This window comes from Mesoplodon mirus (genome assembly GCF_964341445.2).
Source record: "Mesoplodon mirus genome assembly, chromosome: 14".
NCBI lineage: Eukaryota > Metazoa > Chordata > Mammalia > Artiodactyla > Ziphiidae > Mesoplodon > Mesoplodon mirus.
Window position 1 is genome coordinate 30739130 of NC_138990.1, and position 14530 is coordinate 30753659.

A 14530-nucleotide genomic window follows, 5' to 3' on the forward strand; every position below is an offset into this window, starting at 1 on the left:
GTGATGCACAGGCTTCTGACTTGGGTAACGAGGGAAATATTCAGGACATTTAATGACATGAGCACTACGAGAGGAATCACACGTTTTGCACAGTTTTGGATGTTCTGAGTTTGCTTGTGATTTCCGGGTGCAGATATTTAGCTGGAGTTGGTGGGGGGGAAGTTAGGAGACAGAGGTCAGTGTTGAAGGTAGGGTCAGCACAGAGGACCTATGAGAACAGACAAGTGTGTGAACTGGGGCCAGGACGAGGGGTCTCGGCTGACTTAGGTCATCCAGAGGCAGGAAGGAGGAGAAGCAAGGAAGGACAGTTTCACAGACACTGAGAAAAGAATCTCCAGAAGGGAGTGGTCAACAGAGCCAAATGCTGCAGAGATTGAGCGATGCAAAGAAGGAAAACTAAGCATCACATTCAGCAACAGGCAAAAAATGACCCTTGCAGAGTGTAGGAGACAATTAAGGAAGCGGGGTGCTGCGCTGACTACTCTTTTCAGAAGATTTATAGTAAAGGTTCAGGACCGTGGGATGGACTTCCAGTACTTGCGAATTTCTTCTTTAGCCTCTTCTTGAGGCTGATGATTCGTGCATTAAAAAAGCGTGGAGAGAGAAACAGGAACTCAGCTTTCCATGGGACTGGTGGCCCCCCTGCAGGGCCTCCTTTTCTCACGGGGCCCTGGGTCTCCAGGTGCCAGGCAACCAACTTCCCCACTGATGGCTGTAAGCAGCTGGCGGCTAAGCTCAGATCCTAGGCCTGTTTTTATAAGGCTGTGCTCGTGCTCACCCTGCAAAAAGGGACGGCAACCAGTGAGCGGCATCCCTCTCCTGGGCACAGTGCGTCCAGCTCTGCCCTGGCTGGCGGATCCGGACCCACCCTTCTGCTGGCGGGAGTCTCAGGCTGTGCTAACGGACACCATGGGTATCACTTGGGATGATGTGACAAAAAAAGAAGACACAAGCACAAAACAAAACGTACCTGAAAAATAAAAATCCATCGTAGTAGAAAAGATTTTACCAGTAAAGAGAAATGCCATCTTTTAATGACATTAAGAATCTGAGCTGACGTCTGATTCCAGCAACCTGCAGACTGAGCCAACATGACCCATCTTGCTATAAAGACCTAGAAAACTATAGTAAATAGAGCACACAATTATTTTTAAAATCACATAGCTAAGCTTATAAGAAAGGTGACCAAATGAAAAGCTTACCAAAAAAGGCTCACATTGATGTAGTTGTGACTTCTAAGGAGGGAGGGGGAAGGCAGAGGTTGGGGCAGGTGTACTGGCCTCATGTGCAACGTTCTTTCTATGAACAAAAGACAAACTTTAAACTTAATGTGGCAAAGCAGAAAGAGCTGTTCCATCTGAGCGGTGGGCACTAGAGTCTGTTTTATTGTTCTGTACTGAACTGTACACTTGAAATAGTTTGTAAAGTCTCATTTTTTAAACATTGGCTAAATTCAATGTTTTCCTATTATTCCTTTTTCTACTTGGGGGAAGATAAGTTATTGTTAAACAGGTAGTTGGCACACAGTAGATCAAAACTTGCATAACTCCTGTTGTTTTTTTTTTTTTTCTGTTGGATGTTCATTTTTCTTTTTTTTTTTTTTACAACTTTATTGGAGTATAATTGCTTCACAGTGGTGTTAGTTTCTGCTTTATAACAAAGTGAATCAGCTATACATATACAGGAATAAAGACACAGACTCCTGTTGCTTTTATTCTACTTATGTAAATGCTGTAAAATCGTTGATGTATGCTTTTCTTTCTTCCTCTAATTAACTCACCTCCCAGCTCTTTGTCGCAGTAAAACGCTTTCTCACAAACCCAAGGGCCAACTGCTCTGTGCAGCTACCCGAGCCTCTTCCTGAGCTCCCCACCCCTCTAATTGCCCCAAGGCCCTTGTACTTGCCTCTAATAAAGCACTTACCACATTATATGGTGACTATTAGCTCCTCAAAGGCAAGAGCCGTGATTTGTTCTTTAGTTGCCCAGCACGTTCGGTTGGAAGTCATTTAGTGACTTTCGTAAAATACGAAACACCTTACGGTGTTCATCTGTGTACAGCAGGAGTCCTGTTATCACCTGGCCTCCTGGCCTTCCTTACCGTGGGGCGAATCACGCTCCCTTCGCGGTCACACCTGTTGGGACAAGCACATGGAAGTGCTGTGCTGCCAGGCGGCTCCTGGGCCCGTGCTTCTCCCGGGCATGGCTCACTATCATGAATCTCAAAATGGGGTCATTTAAATCTGCCATCAAGTCTAAGGCCTTCCATTGAGAAAGCACCACAACTGGACTTTCTCATACGTGTTCATCTAGCATCTTTGTACAACAGTACAAGTTAACAGAAGATGTTTTCCCCACCGCTGTTCACGACAGCATCGAGAAGAGCCTGGAAGTGCAGCCCAAAGGTCCCTTAAGCCTGTAATCACGGTACAGAAACCAAGCGGCTGTCCCAGTGCTCAGCTTCTCAAAAGCAAAGACCAGATCCATAAACAAGGCCAGTGAAAGCGCCAACAGCAGGACTGGGAAAGCCAACTCTTTTTCTTTGTAACAGGGCAGTCAACACCCTCTTTACTTTATAAGTCTGTTTTAAGAGAGAATACAAGATACTATATACTAAGCTAAGGTTCTTCTAATTGCCTCCCAAAATGTTTATAATGTGACAACAGTTTCTTTTAAATAATTCTTTTTTTTTTTTTTACGGTACGCGGGCCTCTCACTGCTGTCGCCTCTCCCGCTGCGGAGCACAGGCTCCGGACACGCAGGCTCAGCGGCCATGGCTCACGGGCCCAGCCGCTCTGCGGCACGTGGGATCTTCCCGGACCGGGGCACGAACCCGCTCCCCTGCATCGGCAGGCGGACTCCCAACCACTGCGCCACCAGGGAAGCCCCTTTTAAATAATTTTTAACCAGTTAAAAAGTCAATGACTCCTGAGAGTATTACTATTGAACTGAAGAATCCTTCAATGAAAAAAGACCATTGCTTCTCAAGACAGGCCTGATATTCAGTTCTAGAGATGGAATTTAAAGCCTCTGAAATCAGCAAACACACACATATATTTTTAAACTACTGTTTAATGTTTTAAAGACACACAAATTAGAAAAAAAACATTTATATGTTCAGTTAAAAACATCTTTAAAACCCAGCAATAAGCCACCAGTGCAGCTCTGAGGACACAGACTAGAAACAAGTGGTTATGAAATTATCACATCACAGTGTAACTGACATAGTGGTAATCTTAATTTACCATACAACAGGAACTACTTTATGGATCTGTGGAAAAATAACACATCTTTAAAAAAATATTTTGGAATCATAAAAACAAAAAGCACAGACACCACGTTCTATTCTCCCCCAGCGAAGGCAAATGAAGGGCTGTGAATACTGGCTGCTGGAGCTGGGCCCGCCTCGTGTTGGGGTAACAGTGTTCAACTACTCCTATGCAGAGATCAAGATGCAAGCTTTAAAGGAGGGCAGGAATGAAGTCCCACATTTTCACTCCGCATGGAGGAGGGTTTCTCTTGTTCCGCGGGAATTATTTTTACTCTCATTCCTACTGCTTTCCATCGTGCCCCTTGGGGCTTGGGGAGGCAGGTGCGGACGAGTGACAGAAGACGGAGCATGTGTGCTGGTTTGATTCCTCTCTCCTGCGATTAAAAAGTCAGGAGCAAACGTACTTTGTTGACGAATCCATAGATACAGAACCAAAAATACTTAACATCGGAAAAGAAGCATATTTGAAAGGTCTGTCGAACTCTTTACACGTGTTTGCCCTTTAATAGGAAAAACAAAGAGGAATATTGACAAGTCAACTTCTCAAAGTTAACCCAAAATAGAGACTGGGCAGGATACAGTCACTTACGACTCCAGTAAAAGGCAGCCAGTCACTTTTTCCATTTCAAACATGTTATTAAGAAAATGGTTAGTCCTTCTACTGATGTTGCTCTGTAACTTCTGGTTTTTCATTACATTTCCATTTCTTTTTATAGTAGCAAAATTTGATAAAATGTGACTGGAGAGATGGCTATCGTCACTGAGGAAGTTAGACAGGGGTTTTGCATGGATCTTTGTACTCTTATCTATAGATCATACAGTCCTGGGGTTTCTTTTGTTTTGTTTTGTTGCTTTATAAAAGGTGTACTGAAAGAAGACAGTTACAATCAGCGTTAAAGGCAAGACAAATTAGTTGGCATAAAAATGTGTCTTTAGGCTCCATTTCAGAAAGTCTTCCCAATCAATGACCTCTAGAGCTTGTCAGTTCTTTACTGGGGTTTGCATAACGTTAAAAACCTATTAAAATAAATATTATTTGAAAACATATACAAAACTTTATTAAGCAGCCCACCAAGTAAAATGTAATTGGCTGCATCCTCTGTACAAGAGCTCAAAAAGCAGCTTAGTTGTTGATTCTAAGAGCAGTCCTACAAAATGCCAACATGGAAAATTTCATTTAAAATTTTCTTCTGTAATGAGTTACTAGAAATAGATTTGACTAAGTGGTGCTGCAGGAAAACACGGTAGAGACCCTCTGCATCCTAACAGACCCTCTGCATCGTAGTCTTTCAAATCCGTATTTCAGAGTGAAATTTCTTTTTTTAAAGCAAACCTTTTTCTTTAGCATAAGGAGTGTGCACTGGTACAAACACTTTTACAAGGAAGGGCTGTAGAAAGCAGAACTTTCAGCATCTAATTTAAGTGTCTAAACGATCAGCTACTCGTTAAATGTACACCGGGTTACCTGTAATTTTTATAAAGTCCTGGAGGGCAGTTAAGATTACATTTCACAGTGTTACTCAGAATTCTGCACCTCTGTTAAATATGATGTATTCAGTGTCAGCCAGGATGGACTATTAGTGGCTGAATAAAACTCTTAAGAAATACTGGTTCATATCTAAAACTCTGGACAAATGCTTCACTGACACAGCAATAATAGGCACCATTCTGAAACAATTATTCTCTCAAGTAATTTTTTCTTTCGACTAAAATGCAGAACTCTTCAAATCAATAAACTAATAATTTTGGACAATTTAAAATAAGGAAACAAAAAAAAAGCACAAATGTCCAGAGTTGTTCATGAACTTACAAATGAAAATTTACAAGGTATACATTTTAAATAGGAAAGATTTTTGTCCTAAGTGTAATCTAGTCCTCGAATAAAAGTATAAATTTTATAATTATTTTAATGTCAACATTTTAAAGTAATTTTTTCTGTAGTTTAAAATAAGGTATAACTAAATTAAATATTCTTTAAATATCTTTGAATGAAATAATATTTGAGAAGTTATATGGTGGTAAACCCTGTCCAGTAAAATTGATAATTCATATAACATAGTTTTTAGCATATATATTCCTCAGTTTTACATAGCACAAACAGAAACCAAAAAAGTGGAGAAATCAAAAAGAGAAAATATTTTCCTTCAGTGGAGACTATTTCGTTATGAAAGAGTCATTTCAAGGGCTGTGTTCAGTAGAAACGGTATGCTGCACGCCTTCTGGTTGCCTCAGAAAACTTTTGAAAAGTCAGGGCTTTGAGCTCAAGTAGTAAAAATAAGTGACCATGAAGATAATCTTGATGGTGAATCTGCCCCGGTTCGTGACTCTTACAGACCTTGCTAATGGTTTCCATTCATTACAAACACAACTGGTCACAAACTTTTGGAGCTATAACCCTTTGGGCTTATTAAGGAACTTTCGGCTGGAGGACAGGTCACTCGTCCAAGTCACAAGGCTCACTAATGACTGAGCCAGATGAATATCCAGGTCTCCTCCCAGGACAATTAGTGCTTCAATGTGGGTTACCTCTACTTTTTAAAACCATTCTTTTTACTGAAAAATTTTTCTCAAAACTGGTATCTGTGGAAATCTTGTATGTGAACATCACACATGGTGGGAATCAGTAACAAAAATACTTTTTAAGCAAAAGTATGGTGGAGGCATAAGTGGCGGCTGGACATTTTGGAAGCCAAATAAACCTTCTCTATTATGCTGGGTATTTTAGAAGCTAAATAAATTTCTTCAGTTACCCTGAGTTCCAATTATAAATGCTTATTTTAAAAACCAAGAATAAGCGGGTTGTAAAATGGTGACAGCTGAGATACATCAAAATAAATTAACTGCTATTGTTTCAAAAAAATAAAATTGTGGGAAAAATAAGTATTTTGTTCATTTTTTCCCTGAGTAGTATAACAATAACCAAAAATATTGATATAAATATGATGCTGATTGATCATCTCTGGAGTGGTTTCATGGCAACTGAAGAGTGGAGAAATAATATAAATATGCACTGAATCCTATTCTGTTGACTAAAAAAGAAGCAAGCACATATTACAACGAATCCCTTTAAGTTTAACATAGTAGAGATATACCAGTCTTCAATTCTTCTATTATAATTAGAAGTAAAGTATTAATCCTTACAACACTCCAAGCAGATATATTCAGTTTATAGAGCACAAAAAGTCTCTTCTTGAGGAGGAAGGTCAAGCTGAGAATTAGAATTATTCCTTTAGTTTTTCTCCTAGGTTGTATACCTGTGATTATAATTTCTCCAAAATTAAATAAAAGCTATTCAAAACCCATTTCATACAAAAACAAAAAAACAAAATACCTAGATAATCCAGGGGGATGGAAATCAGTCAAATCGTATATATAAGGTATTATCTTCAAAGTAATTGGAAAATTCATCAATCATCTTGCTTTCTAGATGGTAGTGCTATGATTACCTTCATTGAGCGAAAAACAGATAACAGTGATATTAGGTTTATAGGCTGAGAAATCAAAAATAGTCAGGTAATAGAACTAAATCATGATTATTTGTTAATGGCTACGTAGGCTGAACAAAAAGGAAGTTTTTAATGCACTTTCTTGTTTTCACTTATGACATGCCTAGACTTGTCTTTTAACCTCTAAATTTGTTTACTTTTTCTTAATAGTCATCAGATTCTCTGCAGCATTAATTAAATGGAGGAGACATTGTGGGGGGCAGATACTTTCCATGATTATTCTTTTCTAGCCTCTCACATTCCACAGTTTGCTTAAATTCAATGCATGGGAAAACAGAAAATTTATTTAGCAATCCGTCTTTTCCCAGGAGGTAACAGGGCATGGCTAACATCATCAAGTTGAGAAAAAAAAAAAATTACCTTTAGAAAAATAAAAACATTTCATATAAACAAAGAGGAGGCTATTTCTAAAGTTCTGGGAAGGTACACTGATATTTTTGCTGATTAGACCTCAAAAGTTCCAAGTACATTTGCTTTTCCTTTTGTCTTTAACTGAACTACTACACAGCTTAAGCCAGAGAGCTGTTCTGTCCTTAACTTCATTTGCAAATTTATTAATGACAAAAAAAAAGAGAGACTCATCATAAACAATTTGCATTTCATTTAAAAATTTAAGGCAAAAAAGAAAATAAATTCCACAAAAGATGGGTCACAGGAAAGTGAAGTCAGAAGGTCCTGCCCACCCTTCTCCCTTTCCGCCGGTGATTCATCATCTCCGGCCGTGGCCCTGATGCCAGGCTGGCATCACATGCCACTCCTCTACTTTCAGCTACTACAGCATCAAAAGACTGTGGGGTTAAAGGAGATACCCAGCAAGTCAGGCGAAATTAATTATGGTGAAAACAGCCCATAAGAAAAAAGCACATTTTTCTACTTAAATAATCTGAAACTCATTAACAAGAGTTAGTGGCAAAACTTTTATGTGAGAAGTTAAGAGTTTGGAAACTAATTTATATTATTCTCTACAGAGGTGGTCCAGATCCAATGACTTTAAGTTTTCATTTTCCTAAAACTTTCCCAAATACAAATTGTCAAGGATAAAAAAGTGATTAGCTAGAGAGTAATTTCACTCCATGATTTCTCTTTCAAAACCTTCAAGCAATCTCCAGCTATTATTTTCACAATCCTTTTATCATTCTATATAATTTATGCTTGATACATTTCTTTTAAAAGTCCAACATAATAAAAAGTTATTAAACTTTTATGTCTTACAGAATCACAAAGAACTCAGATAAATAGGGATGAAGCGCACTTCTGCAGAGCATCGGTCACCTGCCCTGCACACCTGTGTGCGCTGGTCACAGCTGCCACTGGCTCAGGCTCCGGCCCCCGCAGTGCTTTCTTCACTCACGTCTTCCTTCTTTCCTTTGTCATCTTCTCTCTCTCTCCCTTTTTTTTTTTTAAGAAAAATAGCTTAAAATATCACATTACCAACCTTTAATTATGTTGAAGAAATCCTTCCTTGAAGGGCTCTCTGCCTGACACAGGGTAATTAAACTCTCCAGGAAATTAGCATCCATCACTTTACAGTTTCACAACATACTGTAGTCATTTGAGATACTTTAAGAAAACCCTTCAAATACTGAGATGTTTATTGCATTTTAAAGTATCCACAGTCTTAAATATCCTGTTCAAATTCCTCCGGAATTCCTGTGCAGCATACAACATCTAATATTGAAATAGTGTTCTCACAATACTACACTTGAAAATACCATTTAGGAAATAATATTTTAGGAAATAGACAGTTTAAGGCAAGACATTCATTTGGAAAAGTTAATTTTTCTCAGTCATCTAGATTGACACAATTATTTTTCCATCTCTTCAGTGCCTTGGGATACACAACATACATTCAGCAGCAGGGCACACTTATGACCCTATGGACATATGCTGAGGTCCTGAGTGCCCATTGAAATAATGGAAACATTTTTGATAAGGCATGGCCCACAGGGACATGGCATGGGAGGGGTCTTTCACTCCATTTTCAAGCTGGTATACAGGGCATTCCCTACCTAAAACTGCCCGATTTCCCCCCACGTGATCTCTTTCCCAACAGACACAAACCCCTTGAAAGGTGCTAAGATTGGTTTCTGTTAACATACAAAAAATAGCCATCAGAGTGCTTTCTCCATCATTGCTTTAATGATGAATGTCTAGAGGCTATTTCTTGATTCTGATTGCAAACATTGTTTGTTGTGGAAAAACTATTCTGTCCCAAGGAATTTTCTCTTTCATCAAACTTTTTGGATCGTGACAGCTGAACGTTTTCATGTGTATTCTTTCCTCTTTGAGTTTTTTTCACCGGCAACAACAATAATACTAAGATACCAGCAAAGTGAAGGCTGTAATACCAGGAGCTAAAAGAAAAAAGGAAAACTTTACTTTATTAAATTCTGATAATTAACATGACTTAACTTGACATTTGTCAAAATGTCACAAGCCCCACCTCGGATGTGTATATTTACTACACTATTCTTTTTTTTTCTTTTATTTATCTATTTAATTCATTTATTTTTGGCTGCACTGGGTCTTCGTTGCTGCGCGCGGGCTTTCTCCAGTTGTGTCGACTGGCTGCTCGTTGCGGTGGCTTCTCTTGTTGTGGAGCACGGGCTCTAGGCATGCGGGCTTCAGCAGTTGTGGCGTGTGGGCTCAGTAGTTGTGGCTCGTGGGCTCTAGAGAGCAGGCTCAGTAGTTGTGGCGTGCGGGCTTAGTTGCTCCGCGGCATGTGGGATCTTCCTGGACCAGGGCTCGAACCCATGTCCTCTGCATTGGCAGGTGGATTCCCAACCACTGCGCCACCAGGGAAGCCCTACACTATTCTTTTACCCATCCCCCTTAGGTGAAACTCTAACCATGTATGCCAGTGGGTATTTATAAAGCGCTCATACTAGATATCATATTGCATTCCTTTGTAAAGGTCATAAGGCCAGGACTAAGCAGAACAAGAACAAAAATGTACTTATTAATAGCTGCAGAGATCTGAAAAAAAAACCTCTCAAATCCACAGAATCAAATAGTGAGCAAACTGTGGAGGTAGTAAAGGGACAGTAATAGCCTTGCCTGCTATTTACTGTCCCTAATTAAGTTACAAATATTCCAATGATGTGAGTAATAGATAAGCAATATTGCTTCTTGATGGTTACTGTCACAAAATAAAGGTCACGTTAGTAAAGATATTATTAGAAGTATCATGCCTCAAATTAAATATAAACCAAATGTGACCTCCTGGTTCTATAGCTGTAAGTGCCAGTGCCTGTGAACAAGGTACCTGAGACAGAAAATCCAACCAATAGCTCAGTCACATTTAGACATATGTAAGAATTCTGTTCACATGGACACTTTAGCAGGAGTTACTTATGTCTTCCTGTATTGTTATTATGACTCTGTGCTGTCATTCTAAATGCTAGGGTAATGGAAAATAGTTTTTGATCTCAAAGATATCACTATCTACTATGGGGGGAATGGAATTTGGTGGGGGAGGGAGAGAAGATAAACAGATAAACGAAATATGGAATTCAAAACAATAATTTCTATCATGTAGAGATGACAAAGTACCAATGAAATATAAAAGAGTGGAAAGGGAACCAATAAATGAAATACAAGTAATTTATTATCTTTTGACTGAAGAAATTAAGAGAATTAATAATTCGTTATAAAGAACAAGCTATGCTGTTTTTTAACTGCTTCATCATATTCTTTATTGTTCATCTTTTTTAAGTTTTCCTTTCCTTTTGGAGTTAGCAGTCTTATAGCTGAACTCTTGTTCCACAGACTTTACCAACCGTTACTGGTGACTGTCAGAGGATATATTTTACTTCCGTCCCTAAAATATCCCTAGTGACTCTTAAGCCTCCGCTTTAACAATTAAACTCTTAAACCTTGGCTCTCGAGCAGGGGTGAGCAAACTACGGCTTGTGGGCCAAAGCTAGTCTGATGTCTCTCTCTTTTTTAAACTGAGATATAACTGACATATAACATTATTAGTTTCAGGTGTACAACATGATGATTCGATATATGTATATATCATGGAATGATCACCACAATGATCTAGTTCACATCCAAGTGTAGGAAGAAGAGCTCTACTCTCCAGTGTAACCTTTGAGAGATCTGAAGCAGTGGTTACCCAGCTGACATTCCTCACTGTAAATCACACTCTCATGGGAGGTCTGAGTGGTGTTAATCATTCCATAAATAAACTTGTGACTGCTTGGTTTAAGATTTAAAAGTAACTGACAATGCACTTAACTGCAGGAAACAAGCTAGGGTACTATTTTTCTATTCTACCCAATAGCAAGAAGCTTTCTTTTAAAAATAAATTAAAATGAAAAATAAATAAAATAAAATAAAATGATACAAAGGAACTTATTCACAAAACAAAAATAGACTCACAGACACAGAAAACAAACCTATGGTTACCTAAGGAGAAAGGGTGGGAGAGGGATAAATTAGGAGTTTGGGATTAAAATATATACACTACTATGTATAAAGTAGATAACCAACAAGGATCTACTGTATAGCACAGGGAACTATACTCAATATCTTGTAATAACCTACAATGGAAAAGAATCTAAAAAAGAATATATATATATACACACACACACACATACATACAAATGTAAATAACTGAATCACTTTGCTATACACCTGAAACTAACACAACACTGTAAATCAACTATATTTCAATAAAAAATTTTGTTTTAAATTTCCGATAGCTTATTTTTAAGAGTAACACTTACCTGTAAAACATGAATGATGGCTTCACAGAAAGAAGAACGAAGGGCACAACTGTGTAACTTATCGCTATCTGAGTCACTATCCACGTCATGACATCGTACAATAGCTTAAGTTGGGGAGGTTCGAGGAAATGATGTCTAAAGTTATTTCTCACCTGAAATAAACAAAAATATTTACCTTTAACATTGCTTATAAAATCACACTGACTATATCAACTGTTTCAAGGATGTGGAATAAGCAAAACTCTCGTACGTTGCTGGTGGGCATCTAAAATGGTACTGTTACTATGGGAAAGGCTGGATCTGGTTCAGAAAAAACGAATACACGTATGTACAAAAAATATGGAGAGTGCAATGGGGAAGCACGGGAGCAAAGTGTGTGAATCTGGGTAAAGGGCGTAGAGGAGGTCTTGGCAATTTTTCTGTAGATTTGAAGTGGTATTAAAATTAAAAGTCCCCCCCCCAAAGTTAAAAATGACACTTCCTAGAGCTCCTTAAATCATATTTTGTAAACTCTAGTACAGGCACACCGCGTTTTACCGTGCTTCACTTTATCCTGCTTCGCAGATACTGCGTTTTTTACAAACTGAAGGTGCGTGGCAGCCCTGTATCGAGCGAGTCTACTGGAGCCATTCTCCCAACAGCATTTGCTCGCTTCTTGTCTCTGTGTCACATTTTGGTAATTCTTGTAATACTTCAAACTTTTTCATTATTATTATATTTGTAATGGTGTTGTGTGATCAACGACCTCTGATGTTATTACTATGACTTGCTGAAGGCTTAGATGATGTTTAGCACGTTTTAGCAATACGTATTTTTTCATTAAGGTATGTATACTTAGACATAATGTTATTGCACCCTTAGACTACACAATAGTGTAAACATAACTTTTACGTGAACTGGGAAACCAGAAAAATTCGTGGGACTCCCTTTACTGCAATATTCACTTTATTGCCGTGGTCTGGAACCGAATCCGCAATGTCTGCCTATACGTAAATAAGGTTCATTCCGTGATCAGTTTTTCTACTATGATGAAGGGAGACATCCTTCCTCTTCTTTAACCTCTGCATTTGTGAAAGACAGCTATTATACACCGAGCTTAGGTCAAAGAGCACTTATTAAAATGAATGGCAATTACACACACCATTCACTAGGGGAAATTGGGAAGGGCTTCTCAGGAAAAAAAGTGCTTTCTAATAACCACTATTTCAATACTTTTTAGCTTCTAAAACAGTCAACACATTTCAATTTTGATATGTGCCAACTTAACGAAACACTATTTTTTTTCTCTTGTGTCCCCGCTTTTTTCGTCTAATATGGTTATAGGTGAAGCGTGGCCCTGCTCTGAGATGCCACGCGAGTTCTTCAGAGGGGATGCAGTGTGAGGTAAGTGGCTCTTCCGCACACAGACCAGCACGCTTAGTGGCAGGGCCCTACCCAGGCTTCCTGCGTTGCTCAAGGAGGCAAAAGCTCCCTGCACTCTCTCCCCTGCTGTCCACCAGGGGCAAGTCCATTGCCCAAGGCGTGGCTCTCAGCATGCCATTCCCACCCTTACCCACCTTCCCTGACTCCCTGACGTGGGACAGACAGAATGAGGATGAGGCTCTTCCCCAGTTTGCTGTTCAAGTTCTTCTATTACTGGCCTCTTCCCCTCTCTCCAGCCCACCCCACCCCTGCCCTTTGCCTTTGCTCGTCATTCCCAAACACACCACACACTTTCTAACTTGGTTTTGCTAATGTCATTTCTACACCTAGAAAGGCATTTTCTCCCCCCATTACGCTTCAGTCACTACTGCAATAACTTTCGTCATTCAAAGCCCAAATCCAAGCACACTTTCCTACTGGGGCCACCTCTAGTCAACCCAACCAAAAGGGATTTCCTTCCCTCTAAACAGCTAGGGTACTTACTATCCATAAAAGCGATGGAATCTATCATATATGCCTTGTGGTATATGTACCCACACCCCCCCATATACAGACAGATACCTACACACATACAGACACCTTATGCCCCTAGACTACAAACCACAGAAGAATAGCCTTTAGTTAATACTTCTTGACATTTTACCTCATATACCTCCAAGGTACCTTAAAACTGAATACAATAAACATCTGCTAGTTTGTTAAATGAAGCCACCTCACCTGTAAGTGACCTAAGAAGCTTGTTCACACACTGTTTTTGTCACTTTCCTCCGATTGACTTCCAAGGACTTACACTAAACTGCCCCCTTCTTTCCCAGGTCACCAACCTAATTCCTCAACTGTTTCCCAGATAATACACCAGGTCTCAAATACCCTACAGACCTGCGGTCTGCTTCCCACGTGGTGTCCGCCATGGGGCATGGCCCGTCCACGTTATCTAGGCCTGGCCACGGTCCCCTCTTCATCTAAAAGAGGACTCAAAGGCTGTAGTTTTCAGGAAACTTCTCTGAAATAAACCTACTCATCTGGTCGTCTCTATTTCACCCAGTTTTCAGCAATCCTTCCGAAGATTCTGTGACCACGAGGAACACGGTGTGGGGGCCTCTGTGGGCCAGGCCTTCCTCTCAGATGAGCCAAGCGCGCAGCCCGCGAGGCACACTCAGCACACTTGCCAGGCACACCTCCCAGACAGCCTGCAGCACTGACCTGGCCAAAGGAGCATGGCTGCCCAGTAGGTAAGAGGCTTACGGGGCCTTTGACACCAGGTCACGTGGCCAGCACTGCAGGACGAGAAGGAACTCATACTCACAGCTCGTGCCGCCAGCGTCATCACCACTCCCGTGAGAAAAGTCAGGTAATAGCCTGGGTACACCCCATGCCAAATGGCAGAGAGGATGAACGTCTGGATGGTTGGACTCCAGGAGGTGCGCTCATAACACACCCTGGAAACCATGGAAAACATGAGTGATTAGAGCTTATCAAGTCCACAACGATCACTCTTATTCCTGGCCAGGATCTAGGGAAACAGCCACAACTTATTCTGAGCATCAGCTTGATCTGTGACTTCACAGAGGTCATGGCTATTAGGGACCAGATGTATGA

General features: G+C 40.0%; 1 protein-coding gene across 2 annotated transcripts in view; it reads right to left on the reverse strand.

The window, feature by feature from the left end:
* Positions 1-8061: 8061 nt before the first annotated feature.
* Positions 8062-14530, reverse strand: part of MBOAT2 (membrane bound glycerophospholipid O-acyltransferase 2) — a 107288-nt gene continuing 100819 nt past the window's right edge. For both annotated transcript variants that reach the window (XM_082642519.1, XM_082642518.1), the window contains 3 exons: positions 14238-14370; positions 11510-11661; positions 8062-9130 (listed from right to left, as the gene is read on the reverse strand). In XM_082642519.1, coding sequence (XP_082498645.1) covers positions 8905-9130; positions 11510-11661; positions 14238-14370 — 511 coding nt within the window. In that variant the 3' untranslated portion in view covers positions 8062-8904. The remainder of the gene's footprint in view (positions 9131-11509; positions 11662-14237; positions 14371-14530) is intronic.